The sequence below is a fragment of the Alligator sinensis genome, unplaced genomic scaffold (assembly GCF_000455745.1).
Source record: "Alligator sinensis unplaced genomic scaffold, ASM45574v1 scaffold702_1, whole genome shotgun sequence".
Lineage (NCBI taxonomy): Eukaryota > Metazoa > Chordata > Crocodylia > Alligatoridae > Alligator > Alligator sinensis.
The window spans coordinates 1,038,598-1,054,243 of NW_005842567.1; the positions used below are offsets into that span (position 1 = coordinate 1,038,598).

At 40.3% G+C, this 15,646-nt stretch overlaps 1 protein-coding gene across 2 annotated transcripts in view; it reads right to left on the reverse strand.

Moving 5' to 3' along the window:
• LOC102387373 (serine-protein kinase ATM) overlaps positions 1-15,646 on the reverse strand; it is a 57,562-nt gene that overhangs the window by 36,264 nt on the left and 5,652 nt on the right. For both annotated transcript variants that reach the window (XM_025214106.1, XM_025214107.1), the window contains exons 4-12: positions 15,484-15,646; positions 14,964-15,210; positions 12,796-12,914; positions 12,124-12,250; positions 9,371-9,570; positions 7,822-7,996; positions 4,824-4,988; positions 4,312-4,444; positions 946-1,041 (exon numbers count right to left, since the gene is read on the reverse strand). In XM_025214106.1, coding sequence (XP_025069891.1) covers positions 946-1,041; positions 4,312-4,444; positions 4,824-4,988; positions 7,822-7,996; positions 9,371-9,570; positions 12,124-12,250; positions 12,796-12,914; positions 14,964-15,210; positions 15,484-15,646 — 1,425 coding nt within the window. The remainder of the gene's footprint in view (positions 1-945; positions 1,042-4,311; positions 4,445-4,823; positions 4,989-7,821; positions 7,997-9,370; positions 9,571-12,123; positions 12,251-12,795; positions 12,915-14,963; positions 15,211-15,483) is intronic.

Here is a 15,646-nt window from a genome sequence, read left to right on the forward strand (position 1 = left end):
GCCCCACTTGTCCCAGCTCCTGGCCCCTTAAGAAAACCCCCCAAATCCCCTGGGACTCACCAGCTCCTGCAGCGGCCTCGGGGGGCTCATGGAAGAGCCCCCTATATGGCGTGGGGCAGTGGGAGGCAGCGGGGATCGCCACCCCGCTGGGCAGGAACTGGTGAGTCCGGGGTTTGGTGGGGGGTCCTTAAAGGGCCAGAGCTGGGGTGGGGCTCGGACAGTGGGGGAGGGGGCCGGGAGGCTCGGGCAGAACACCCCACATAGCATGGGGCAGTGGGGGGCAGCAGGGATTGCTCCTCTGTCCGGCAGCACCCGTTGAGTCTGGGCTTTTTTTTTTTCCGAAGTGCCAGGAGCTGGGGCAGGTAGGCAGCCATTGCCAGGCTGGGAGAGCAGGCGGAGGATGGGCCTGCATGATTTGGAGATTCGGCAGCAGCCGAACCTTGCAGATGTTTTAGCTCAAAATCCTACATTTGACCATGGAGTCCAGTATTCAGCAACAGTTGAATATAGCTAAATTAAGCTGTGAAAGGGTTAAAACCATAGCTATTGCCTAAGTAGGAAAGGGAGGAAGAGTGAACTGAAGATTAGGCTCTGTCCCTACTCTATGCAGCCATAACACTGGAAAAATATTTCCCCCTCTTCATACTGCCTTCCTAAAAACAAGGTGCATGACTTATCTGGGGGTGTATGGCATGCAAAAAAAAGTACCTGTTGTGTTGTTCCATACCACTGAGTCAAAAGCAGTAACTTTTTCAGTATCAGAGGAAACATTTTGTAATTATCAAAATTAGAAATGTCATTTAGGGATCAACTTTCACCTTTCTGGTTAAACTTCCCTGAACATTTTTTTCATTAGTTACTGTAGAAACCTATCAAAATGACTTGCACAATGGTAATGTTTCTTACTGACACTAGTCAAGACTTTTACAGAAATAAATAACTTACCTAGAACTGCCTTTTCACCTGGGTGGTTAATTGCCATCTTGGATATTTGTAGCAAGCTCACTACCAACTTCACAATTACATAATTCACTGGATTCTCTACCATTAAGGAAAAAAAGGAAAACATTAGTATTTATTCCATGTGTGCTTTGCTTCTAATGTGTATGTGTATCTTTGTATCTCTGAACTTCTATAGCACTCTTCAATAAAAAACTCAGTAAAACTTGCTATTGTTAAAAGGTTTTCTAAAATCAATCAATCAATAAAAAGTTTTCTAATTAACTGCTTCTTAAACCAATTTCTGTATATTACTTGAATTTAAACCATGAAAATCTCATTACTATAAATTATAAATCCTGTTATTTACTAGGTTTTAAAATAGAATCACTAACTGACCTTTTGATTTTACCCTTGAAAACAAGATACCCAAGTATTATCACGAGTAACAGATATTGTATTATTTTCAACATATAATTTTTCTTAACAACAAATAGACTGCCCGTTTTACTGCCAGAAACTATAGCCAAGGTCCTTATGTTTTCTCATATTTATTACTGTATGCTACCAGCCAATTTGCCTTTATTTGGGACACCCTCCTCTCAAATAAGATTTTTTTAGACTTTTAATTTTTTAAATAGTGTTTATGATTTTGAACTGAACCAAGAATAACTCAGCCAGAGAAAAAATGAAAAAGAATTTATCCAATTATAGTCAGCATGCTGAAATTCATGGCCAGGTGCAGAAAGATGGACTAGACATAAAACACTGAAAACTGACAATAATTCAAGCACTTGTCGCTGCTCACTTCCATAATTTTTCCAGCTCCTTCTATTAGTTATGTAAAGATTTTTAAAAAACATGGTCCTTAAAGCTCCTAAGGATGTAAAGGAGGAAATATAATATTAAGCAAAGAGAGGCATTTTAAAATATATATTATTTGTGAAAATGTTGACTTTTAAGGCAGAAAACATCTTTCAATTACTTCTTTCTTGAGAAAAACTCAAATCATAAATAAGTAGGGCTGGAAGGGATCTGAGACCATCATTTAGTCCAACTCCTCTGATAAAGCAGTATCTAAGTCATCCTACGTAAGCACTAGCTTATCCTGTTCTTAAAAATCTCAGGAATGACCGCCACACACAACTTCAGGCATAATGCCCAAAACATCAAAAACACCTTTTAACTTGCCACAGGTAAAGCAAGGAAACAACAGCACTGTGAAGACAGAAGTAGGTTATTAACATGTGCTAAAGAGCTCTTAGAAAGAGATGAAGGCAAGCATGCCCTTGAAGTTCAAAAAAATAAAAATAAAAAATCACTATTAATTTATAAAAATTGTTTATGAACATACACTGCCAAAATGTTCAGTCTATATTTTTAGCAAAATACAAAAAAGTTGATTAATATTTCAAATCACATGCCACATCAATTAATCTTTGAAAAACTATAGCCAGCATTTTAAAATGCTATAGCCAGGATATGTGGTACAAACTACTACGGAATGACACATTGCTTAGTACAACGGAGAATCCAGCTTAAGCTTTCATGTAACACAAATAAATAATAAATGGTTGCCCCAGTGACAACAATTAAGCTGGTAAATTGGTTCATTCTAAACCTAAACCCCTGTAAGTCTCAAAAATGATCCCTTCAGCCTATAATTTCATAGCCCTCACTTTAAACTAAAGATTTTTCTTTTAATGCCTGAGGTTAAATAGACAAGCCATCCTTATTTTACAAGATTTTAAAACTTGTTCTAATATTTTTCTTACACACTGTTATCTCAAAAATGGCTTGGCCTCAAAGATTGCAAAATGTGATATCTGTACTAACCAGATCACAAGTTGACAGGTCTTGTATACTGAGATTACAGAACCTAAAAAAACAATCAATTTCTTAAGAAATATTAATATTTTGCAATACCTATAATAAAATGTATCAACCCACTGCAACTGAAGCAAGTAACACTGCCTTTTATCAATGTCATTTAACATTTTTCTTTATTCAACCTTTTTCAGTTGCCTATAACTTTGCCACACTGTAAACTGCTTGGGCTGAAATGTTATATTCCTGGTAGCTATTTTAGGGGGGAGGGGTAGGTAGGTAGGAATATTTCAGCCAGACTAGTTCACCTGATTCTAAGAGTGACACCTGTGAAAAATACATATAGTTTTTGCCCATATAAACATTTTTGCAGTATTTTCTTTTAGCATTTCTACTGTTGCCTGCTTTGAAGCAGGTGCTTTACATTTATCATGGGGAGCTGGCCTTAATGTCAGAGACACGTCTTTTATCTTCCTTGTGAAAAGCCAGATCTGGTCAAGTTATAAAGAAGTTTCTTTCAGCCTAAAAATTCATGGCCTACATCTTAAGCTACTGGAATACTTTGTGTTACTATTTGAAGTTTCTTGGATCTAGCCATCTATGTCCTGTTACAACCCTTTGAATTCTGCAGTTCATACTTAGTAGACGCCTACTGGATTTAGTAGATAACAATTTTTTAATATCTCGTCCTCTCTAGGCATGCACAAGCCCCTCACACACAGCTCTTGCTGCTGACCAGAGTGCATATGCACTGTTCCCTTAACAACTTCAACATGCAGCTGGATGATGCATGCACTTCTAGTAACTGACAATGCTCTAATTATTACAGGGGCAAAGCCACCCTCCCCTGTAATTGCAGTTCCAGGCCATGATTGGGGCCAGGCATTGGAATTGAGAGCAGGAAGCCAATCTCTCAATGAGGAGGAGGAAGGTGCATCCAAAAGTACACAAAAGGTGCACATGGAGGAAGGAAAAGGTGTTAGACTGGACAGGAAGTTTGGGGAGACTGGGTGAGGAATGAGGAAGAAAAAATAACTGGGTCTAGTTGTGACATAAGACTGGGAGCTGCGGGAGAAGGGAGGTCTAGAACATCTCACCAACTCTTTCTCTTTGTTAAGATTCAGGATGCCTTACCTTCTAGCATTTTTAACTTCTGCATGATTCACTTTGAAGTATTGTGTTCTTTAAAGTAAGTTTTGTTGGTAATATATAAAGCATTAGAGAAACACATATGTAAGAAACATCATTAACATAAAGCTAAGGCTGTAAATACATCCAACAGTGAAAACAACCTATTTCTTTCTCTCTCTCTCTCTCTCACACATATATACCCCTCCAAAAGATGTTGCTATATATCATCTGCATGAAAATACTTACTGTATATTGCTTATATTATACCCAGCCAGAAAAAAATCACAGTTGATCACGTTTTGCAATACAAAGCAATCTGCTCTGTGTATGAAATGCCAGCAGACTGTTTTACTGAACTGAGGAAACAAATGGTATGCAGAACAAGAACCAAAACACGCTCTCAGAAGTCTATACCTTGGAAGTCTTTTATAAGGTCCCTCATCCGATCTTTATGTTGTTCCAGCTGTTTGCGTAAGTCACGTAATCCTTCAAGTCTTGTCAATGGCAGCGAGTCACAGACGCTTACTGACAGGAAATGGTTAATTTCCTGAAAAACAACATTTTTGTAATAAGTTTACTTTGCAACACGTCAGATTTTAAAGTGAAGTGGTACTCAAATGTTTCACAACATGAATGCCAAAAGATGTGCATATCTTATAGTGAAGATGCACACAAATGGATCACATCCTGAAACCAGAGATAAGCACAGCCAATATGTGTCTAATTTCAGAGGAAATCTCTCCATTACATCTCACATAGTACATTTTCATACTGGGGCACAGAGGGCTACAACTGGAATATCATTTGTTTGGGGATCAGCCATATCCTACAAATGGACTTCTGTTCACTGGTCACCAGTTTATTTCATTTGCAAGGTCTCTCTTACAAGCAATTAGTTTATGCCATGTAGAACTGTAACTCATTACCTCCAAAAGTGAATATGGTCCTTTACTATATTTGATCTTTTGTTGAGTAGTGCACAAATCTTTAAAAACTGGATGCTCAGGAAAAGGATCTAGATGCTTGATTGTTTGGTACAGGTTTTCATTATCCTTGTTATCTATCACTAGGTACTTCAACAAATCTAGGACCTGAATATAAAATAATAAACAGCTTAAATGGAAAAAATGATCCACAATATTTTATCCATTTCCCTATATATACCAAACGCAATGAAACTGACAATTGCATAAAAGCAAAACACATGAATCATGTTTTACATTACTAGACATTATAAAAAGTTTAGAGATGCTGGCATATTCACTGGCATACTCTGAAAAAAGGAGTATTTATTAGTATTAATAAATTGTTTTTGTTAATAAACTTTTAAATCAAGATGTAAGAAGCTCTCTCACCACTGCCCCCTATGCTTCTTTCCAAAAACGATTGCCTTTCATGAACCCAAGCTGGAAATAGAATTGGAATGTTGTAGCCATGATGGTCCAGGAAATGCACAAGATGCAAAATAATATCTTTTTTGGAGCAGGGGAGGCAAAGGGAAGCAGCTGGTCATATCTTTTATTGGCCCAACTGTATAGCTGGAGGAAAAGTCCAACAAGCTTTCAGGCACAAAGCATCCTTCTTCAGTTGCTTAATGAAAGATTCTTTGTGCCTGAAAGCTTGTCAAGTTTCTTCTCAAGTATGCCATTGGTGAATAAAAGATATCACAAAAAAAGAAACAAACAAACAATGAAAAGTTGTTGCTTGTTAAGCTTGAGCACATTTGGACCAAACTTTTTGGCTCCTCGTGCATTGCTGTGGGTCTCTTTTAGCAGATTTCCCATTTGCTGCAAAATCCACCAGAGACAGTGGCACACTATGGGTCCAGAATTATTTTCTCCTGCTTGGAGGGACCTGATATTGCTTGTCCACCTCCTAGGAGATGGTATCTATTGTATTTGGATCCTGTCAAACTATTTTAGTATAATCTACTATTGTCTTATTTAAGGACAATGCCACTTTCCCTCTAGAGTTGGAGATGAGGATATCTGCATCGATGGGATCATGAAGAGCAAATACCATTTCAAAAGGCCTTGGAATCCTATGAAATTGTCTAACTGTCGCGTGTAAGGGGCAACTCCCTACTTCACTCAGGGAGAAGATTCCAATTGTAGGACCAAGATGTAAGACCACCTATATCTGTGGGCAAGATAATTTGAGACATGTCCTCACACTGTTGGGACAAATGGTTAGAAGAAGGCTGCAGGAAATTCTAGCTGGTAGGATTTGTTAGGGTAGATGTAGCTGAATGACCTACATGCCTGCAAATACTATTTCAGATTGAGAAGGGTAGCAAGAAACTCTGGAAGAGTAGATGAGCGAATGCTCAAAACCACGACTATTGTTATATGATACTGAAGTGGATAAAAGCAAGCATACAACATTGAGGGGTCATGCAGTCAGTCTAGTGCTGAGGCATGTAATGCCAACAAAGCTGCAGGTCCTAGGCCGTCAGTAAGATGAAAGGCTGTGTCCCTGTGCTGAAAAATGGTAGTGGGGGTGCTTTGAACTAAAGCTCGTTGAACGAGCTTTAGTTTAAAGCACTCTCCCCCAACCCCCATACCTGCCTAATTTTTCAGCACGGGGCCGCTGATGCACAAGATGCCAGAGTCTGCTGGAGTGCAGTAATTATCACACTCCAGCAGACTCCATTAAATGAGTCTGCTCCGATGTGCTGTAATTATAGCACATCGAAGCAGCCTCCTTGCATGTATATAGGAGCCCACAGAGTCTCTTTTTGGCACGGATATCTATTGGTGCTGTTGAGTTGGAGAAGCTGACAAGGCTTCAAGATCCAGGAGACTGACAAGGCTTTCTATGGCGCATTAATCACGGGTTCCATGGCTCTTAGTGCGAGCCACAAGGAGCCCCATATGGGGCTTAAAGAAAAAAGTTGAAAAAATAGGAATTTATTAAAACTTACACTTTCCTTAACAACAAATCTCATTGTTAAATAATACAAAGGGATTAAACTTTAATATGGGTTATTACTAGGGATGCACTGATTAAGATTTTTTTGACCGATACTGATAGTCAAATGATAAACCAACCATATTGGTTAACCGATGTTTAGTAATATTGCAAGGCATTTTAAACTACTGACATAAATAAACCATTTTTTGTTTTGTTAGTTTTGTATTTCTCTCTCTCTCTCTCACACGCACACCCTGCCTGCTCTGGCCCTTGATGAGGAAAGCAGTGACTGCCTTATTCCCACACGTCACACCCTTTGCCCAGGGCTCCTACCTGCATATGGCTCCAGTCTGCAGCCCCACTCTACGTGCAGCCTGTGCTGCTGTCCTGAGTGAGGTGAACCCTTGTGAGGACAACAGCACTGGGTGCGTTTGGAGCCCCAGAACACACCACTGCCTCAGCACTGGTGGGCCCCGCGCAGCTGAGCTCGTGCAGCCGCCGGGGAGAAGCCACTTTTCCAAATGCATCCTGTGCCTGGTGGAATGGAACGTCCCTTGCATGGTGCCTTACTCCACCTGCACGCAGCCCAATGTCGCTGCAGCAGCCCTTACACAGGCCCCTGCTGTGCATGCACTGTTCCATGGCAGCGGCAATACCAGGAGGAGCTGGTAACAGTCCCTTTGTTGCTGAGCACAGCACCCTGTGTCAGCTCCCTGCTGCTTGTCAGGACATATAGTCTGCCGCATGCTTGGGCCGGGCCACAGGGACCAGACTACACTTGCCAGGGTGCTCTGCGCACATGGCCATAATTACTGGCTACAACAACCAAAAAAGCCAATAATGCCATTTCTCCTTTTATCAGTGCCAATCCAATAGCCAAGCAATATACTGGTACACCCCTAATTATTATATAGAATTATTAATTATAAAAATGTAGATAGTTAATAAAATTACAAAAACGATCCTACAAATAATAAAGGAAAACAACAAATGCATCTTATGAAAATCTACCTGTTCCTGAATCTCAGGTTGGTCACCAACAAGGGGAATTAGCGTGCCTACAATAACATGAAGATGACTCTCTAGGGCATCCTTACAATACGTGACTGCTGCATGGCAGACACGGTTTAGAAGGTCACAACAGAGTGAAAAGCTGCGCATGGATACATCCCTGACAGCAATGGGTCTGTTACAGAAACAAAACACAATTGAGGAATGAAATTAAAAACAAGCATCTCTACTCAAAGTACTAGCTTTATCTTATTGTAAGAAGAAATAGGAGGAAGGTGAATATATAAACAAGTTATAGGAGGCATTGCTTGATATCTTAAAACTGTTAACCCAATTCCCAGAAGGAATTTGCCCACAAGATTTAGTGGTACCAAACCTCAAATGTTTGCTTTTTTATAGAAGTTAAATTATTCCCTTATGATTACAGTTTAATGATGGATTGTCTGTAGTGAAAAATACAGGCTTCCACTGCTTACATTCCACATTTCTGCCCCAGTGATAGTGCTGCAGTGACAGCTCCAGTGTTTTATTGCCATGGAATCTGCCCCAATATCTACTTGTTGCCTCAGAACTAGACTCTTGGACAGGATTTGCCAACCAGCACAAGTGGCACAGTCAGTCTGTGTGCACAGTATGTGGCAGATTAGGGAGGGGACACATAGGACAGGGGCAGATAGGGCAGGAACCAGAAAGCAGAGCTTCAGATAAGGCAGGGAGCACATGGCAGACAGTAAAGGAGCAGCTTACTCAGGGAGCAGAAAGGAAGATGTTAGACAAGTAGAATTAATACATAGCGAAGAAAGTTGTCGGTCACAAGGCAGCTGGAAGTGTTGAAGTAGAGATAAAGCCTGGGGTTTAAAAAAACGGAAAACATGTGATCTAAAGAAGTTGGGAACTGTAGGAAAGAGGCCAGAACAGAAGCCAACACAAATGACATAACACAAAGGATGCTCTGGAAAGAAAAACAAGTAGCAGGATCAGGGGAGAGAATTCACAGACATGATTATAAAACTACAGTTTGATTCAGGATAGACAGTTAAGGCTTATGAAAGAATGAGTAATTTAAGTTGAAATAGCCTAAGTCCTTGTTATAATTAGTAGACAACATTGCAAAATCAATCATATTCCCCTGAGTACCAAAATTAGAAGCTGTACAAAGAAAGGATATAAAAGAGATTTACCAAAATATTATGTTTTTACAATGAAGATGTCTGCATAATTCTGGTTATCTTTTGATATCAAGTAGCAAATTTTAGTTCTTAAGTTACTGTGACTAATATAGCCAATATTTATTAAAATGTGAACTAACAAAGTATCAAGGAAAGGTAATTTGCAAGATGCCCACCCAAGTTCAGTAAATTTTCTGTAGTTTTCAGACAACAGAACAAGGCTATAATTCATAATATAACCAATAATCAATCTTTGATGTGTCACTAGTGTCAGCTTTTGAACAGTTCCTACACATACAATGCAATTGCCAGCCAGGATTGAAATGTGAAGATAATAGGAAGTAAAAACATAAGGAAGAGAAGACAATCATGGGATTTACCTGTTGGTGATGTGGTGAATCAGGGTATAAATTACATCACGAAGAACAAAGGCCCAAGCTCCTCCTAAGCCATCTTTTATCTCTTTAAGTAACAAATTAACAAACAAGTGATAAATAATAAGAACTCTGTGTTTTTTGTAAATATTGTTTGTATCAGTTGCCTGTTTGCATATGGCTAGTAGGATTTTCTGGAACGAATCCTAAAAATTAACAAAAACATCAAGTGAAAAGCAGTTTCTCAGATCAAAATAGCAAAAGTTATTTCACTTCAAGAAAGAACCTAAACACCCAACCTTTTTTCTTAGTTATGTACAAAGGCGTGTTTATTTTGGGCACCAAGGCCCCCTCCACATGTGCAGGTAAAGGTGTCACGGATGACACCAAGTTATGGGGAAGTGTGGTTATGCTTGAAAATAGGTTACAGTTACAGGCAGACCTAGACAGGCTAGCAAGCTGGGTGGATCAGAGCCTGATGAAGTTCAACGTTGACAAATGTAAAGTGCTCCACCTTGGGATGAGCAAGCCCCAACATACCTACAGGCTTGGCAGCACCAAAATGACTAGCACCATGATTGAAAGGGACCTGGGAGTAATAATAGATCACAGTATGAATATGAGCTGGCAGGGCGATGCTGTAGCCAGTAGGGCAAATAATACTCTGGCATGCATCAATCGATGCATCTCCAGCAAAACCAAGGAGATGATTCTTCCACTCTACTCAGCACTGGTGAAACCACAGCTGGAGTACTGAGTCCAGGTCTGGGCACCGCACTTTAACAAGGATGTGGACAAGCTTAAGAGAGTCCAAAGAAGAGCCACCCATATGATCAGAGTCTTAAAAGGCAAGCCATACGAGGAAAGGCTGAGGGACCTGGGACTCTTCAGCTTGAGGAAAAGGCAGCTGAGAGGGGACCTGATAGCAGCTTACCACTACACCAGGGGAGAATATCAAGGATTTGGTAAGCAACTGTTCACCAGGGCACCCAAGGGGAAAACCAGGAGTAATGGCCACAAACTCTTGGAAGATTGATTCAGGCTCAACAGAAGGAAAAACTTCTTCACAGTCAGGGTGTCCAGACTGTGGAATAAGCTCCCTCCAGAGGTGGTGCAATCACCTACCCTGGAAATCTTTAAGAGGAGACTAGACAGTCACCTTGCTGGGGTCACCTGACCCCCAGTTATCTTTCCTGCTTAGTGCAGGGGACTGGACCTGATGATCTTCCAGGGTCCCTTCCGGCCTTACAACCTATGAATCTATGATGGAATCAAAAGTGAAACCCACACAGTTGCACCTCCTGCTGTGTCACACATGCACTGTATTGCTAGTGCAGGGGAAGCCCAATCCAAGTTGAGGAGCTCCTGGACAGGGATGCGCCATGCATCCCCAGGGCTGAGGGATTGTGGCAATGAGGACTGCATGATGTGTGAAACCCCCAGGCCCTGGGGATCAAGGCAGGCACACCCCCAAGCCCTAGGGATTGCACCTGCCAGAGTCCCCAGGAGTTTCATGAATCTTTAAGCCCTAGGGGTTGTGCCTGCTTTGATCCCCGGGACCCAGGGGTTTCAAGCATCCCTGAGCCCTAAGGATCATGCCTGCCTCAATCTCTAGGTCCTGGGGGTTTCATACATCCCTGAGTCCTAGGGACTGCAGCTGCTGCAATCCCCAGGGCCCAGGGGTTTCACACTTGGCAGACTGCACCCCTGCGACTGGGAGCCCTGTCAGCTGATGGGGCTCCAAGCCACAGGGGAGACCCTGCTACATGTGCAAATTAAAGCTCAATAGCAATTAGCTATAAAGTTAGTACACATCTTTGAGGTCTAACTTTATAGCTGATTGGAGCTTTTTATCCTGTGATAGCTACTTTGTACTTGTAGCTCAGGGGTTGGCAAAATGCGGCCCGCGGGCCAGATGCAGCCCACCAGGCCATTCCATCTGGCCTGCGGGACCCCTAAGAAATTTAGAAAATTAATATTTATCTGCCCCTGGCTGCCTGTCATGAGGCCCTTGATGGCTTGCCAAAACTCAATAAGTGGCCCTCCACCCAAAATAATTGCCCGCCCCTGTTGTATATGGTCTTAAGGCAGTTGTGCAATTAACCAGTTAACTGTGCAACACCTGTAACATGTAGAGGGGGCTTAAATAACAGACCATAGAAATAAATTCTACAAGGAGTGGAGGTATAGACTAGATCATACTCCCTCCACCCCTAATATTTTTTAAACAACTTTTTTCCACCACAGAGAGGCAACATAGATGATAACAGCCAAACATTTCTGCAAAGCAGGGGTGGGCAAAATGCGGTCCGTGTGCCAGATGCGGCCCACCAGGCCATTCCATCTGACCCACGGGGCCCCTAAAAAAAGCCTAAGCCAGGAGAGAGTGGAAGTCCACATTACCAGCAGAGGAAACAAATATTACTATTTTTACTACTGAATATTTACAACATGCATGTCTGTGTTCTGCTTTGTTTAAAAAGTATTGACAGGAGTACTGCCATTCTAATGGATTAAATTTTATTTACTCTAAGTAAATCTCCCACAACTTGATTCATTTTTAACTGAGACTTTTTTCTCTTTTCCATATTTTACATATGCTTCCTCCTTTTAACGCTAAAATAGCACAGCTACACCCTCTAATTGTACAACTGAGAGTATGTTTTCTGGTTTACACATAGTGAAAACATACAAGTAAAACACAATATACTTAAAAAGGAAATGTTAACAATCAAAAAACTGCAAAATCATATACTTACAGGATTTTTAGAAAGAACAGCTACAAGACTTTTTAACTTGGCTTTATGACAACTGCTAATATAATCCAAGGTTGCCTTGATCACATAAGATGGAAAATGAGGAGGATTAGGAGCAGGGTCCAGGTCCCTGAATGATTTAAAAGAATATAACAATAAAACTTCCAAAAATATATTCAGGTATCATGATTTTGGATTCATTAAAAATACTGAAAATGTTGCAAAGCAGATGCGATTTCATCCTTCTTAGGCAACAGTAACTGCACTGTCAAAAAAAAATATGAGAACACTAGTGACCCCTGCCAGTAACTGGAGAATCAGTTATACTTTCAGTAAATCAACAAACAGAAGTTTAAAGAACCTCTACAGGACTAATATTAAAGAAGCTGAACAGTAACCCAAAAAATCAATTAAGACTGTAGGAGACAAACCCAAAGAACTCCCCCACTTCTAGCCACAAGGAACAAAGAAACAGCAACATTCTGCAGTTTTACAGCCTCACTAGCAATTGAATAGAAACCAACAGAACTAGTACACAGGCATGATATGAAGTATTAAAACATGTTGTATTACTCATTTGTGTAACATCTCTCACTCCTCCACTTCAGAAGTGGAAAGAAGAAATGCATACACCCCTCATCTAGCACAATGCTCTAAAATTCTGTGTCTACATACCCTGTAAATTTACTTAAGTGAGATCCTTCTCCTGCCTCAGTGTTGGCTGGCTCATGTAAGGTCATCAACAGCTCTAGCACAATCTCTGGAAAGTTACTGTGAGACAAATTGTCAATTTGCTAGAAGACAAAAATGGGTGCAGTTAGTGTTTTAATAGCACAGCTTTAACTCAGAAATAACCTAACTTTGAAAAATCTTAATTTCGATTTTTAAATTACTATTTTTACTCAAATAGAAGATAACCCTGATTACAAGATGACCTCCCCCAATAATTAGATTCTGTTTATGAAAAAATTATAAATTAGTTATAATCTTCCAGGTAAAGAAACTAATTTTTGGAAGTTTGCCTTGAATTTGTTCTCCTCACTGTCATAGCAGGGAAAATAAATCTGGAGAGTCAGGCAGCTCTTTTGCTCTCTGCTTTCCCCCTCTCCCCTGCCCCCAACTTTTTCCCCTGGCAGCCCCTTTCCTATCTTCTTATGGTCAGACCCTGCTCTCCCTGAGCACATGGAAGTGAGGAGCACATTTGAAAACAATAACCTTGAAGTTAAACACAGCTGTAGCAATGTGCATATAGTACCCACACACTTAGTTCATCCAGAATTGATGCATGTTACCTTATTTTTGAAACTGCTGCAAGTTTTAGCAGAGATGCTCTATAAATACACTTTTGAGCAACAGTTTGGCACCTACTTATAGTACAAACTAGGTCTGGTATTAGTCCAAAGCCAAAGGATCACGATTTATCGCACAGTTCATTGGGCTGAGCCCCACCAGAGTCAACAGCATTTCAAGCCACGGTGACCCCACAACTCAGCACTGCAGATACCCCCCAACAAAGGGTCCATGTGCTAATTAGCCCACACATGACTGGAACTGGGTGTTCTTGTCATGAGTCCTGGGATGCTCCAAAAACTTATATGCAGATAAGGTGCAGGGCAACCTGGTCTGGCTTCACCTCATGGAGGGTGGGGCCATACGGCTCATATGCAACAGGCTGAGAGGAGCAGTGACAGAGGGCTTCTGTGTGTTCTGTGTGAACTGTCTGGGCCCCTCATTTTGTGGTGTTTGCTATGCATTTAAGGCTCATGAAGTAACAAGAATCACTGGAAGTGGGAAAGAAAGGAAATCAAAATGTATGCAATGTAGTGACTCACCATGACTTGAAAAACAGTTGGCAGTGAGCAGGACTGCACTTAATATGCACTGCCGTACGTCTTATTCAGGTAGGCTGTACTAACCTTACCTTGTGGTAGGGTCCCATCAGCATGATTGCCCAGTGTGGGCCATGTGTTTTATAGATATGCTCAGTTTTGTCTGCATTTAATCTTCATAGTTGGTTTCCAATGCTGAGCACAGGCTGCTTTTGGCAGCAGTTTAATGACAGACAATAAATTTAGTGAGAGTCCCTTGTATATGATAATAAGATGAAGGGCTTTTTTCCCCTCAGCCAACTGGGGGGAAAAACCTCATCTTGTATTTGAGTAAATACGGTAACTTCTTTTTCTTCCTAGGATTCCTTTCTATCCTTTGAAAGGTCCAAATTACACTTCAAAACCACAAATCTGCCTGGAATTGTTTTACCTGTTGTAATTACAACCTTTTATTATTACTATTTGGAGACGGGGAAGGTGAAAAGAGAGGGGTTGTTTTCTGTATTTGGCAGAATTTTGTAAAGTCAAATGTCACTATTTACCCATTAATAATCAGCATCTTTTCGGGTACCGAGCAAGAGTACAATGAGGAAAAGAAATTAAATATTTTTAAAATAGGAAAATGTGACTTGCAGAAATAATTCTGGCTGGGGAAAATCATAAATCATAATTACTGAGAATTATTATATCATTCATATTTTGAAACACATCATATTTCAAGTAAACAGCGTGACTTTGAGATGGCACAGTTGAACTCAATTGAAAGATTCAAAATACTAACCTGTGACTTTATTATAAAACACAGTCACAACTGAAGACCTAAAACATCTGAATTCTTACTTAATGTTTTCCTTTCAACTGTACTATATGTCACCCATATGTTGATATATGTCACCACAGCTTTTGTATTTGGCAGAACTTTGTATATAGTCTGTGTTATTATTTCTCATGAATAATCAGAGTCCTTGTTGAATGCAGAATAAAATAGAAATAAAGAAAATAAAAATCAGATACCTGTTTGCCTAAGCAGTCTTCATCAGTAAGCATGTCATAAACTTTACAAGCTGTCTCTCTTTGCTGTACTATTTCACTGTCTCCATTGCTCTGATAGGCAAAATACGGCAGAATATTTACAAGTATCTTTGGAAAGCAGTCTGAAAGAATGTTCCTCCAGTCTTTTTCAATTCTGTTCGCTATGGATTTCACATCTTCAAATTGACTTCTAATGACCAGGTGTGGAACCAGAACTTTATAACAAGACCTACAGGCAAGGAAATACATTTCCAAAACTCGTTGAAATACAACTGATTAAAAAAAAAAAAACCTTAAAATTTTAAGTACAATACAACAGATGCATTTCATCTGTTGTATAACCAAACTTGTAATTACTGTCGAGTTACAGGTATATATGACATTTCAACTGTTACAACAAGAGACAAGATGACTAGAATTAATTATACATCTCTATAGAGAAAAATCGTAAAGCAGCATTATATCCGATACTTGAGCAAGCATGTTTCACATGTCAACTCACTTGTAGAACTCCTCCAGGCTAGAGTAGTTCAGAAGAACATAAGGAAAAGCAGATAGGGTGTACCCACTATCTTTCATTCTCAGCCACTCCAGCACCAGATAGTCTAAGTGGGAATTCATGAAGTCTTCTATACTTCTATAGCCAAAAATGTCAGACACTCTTT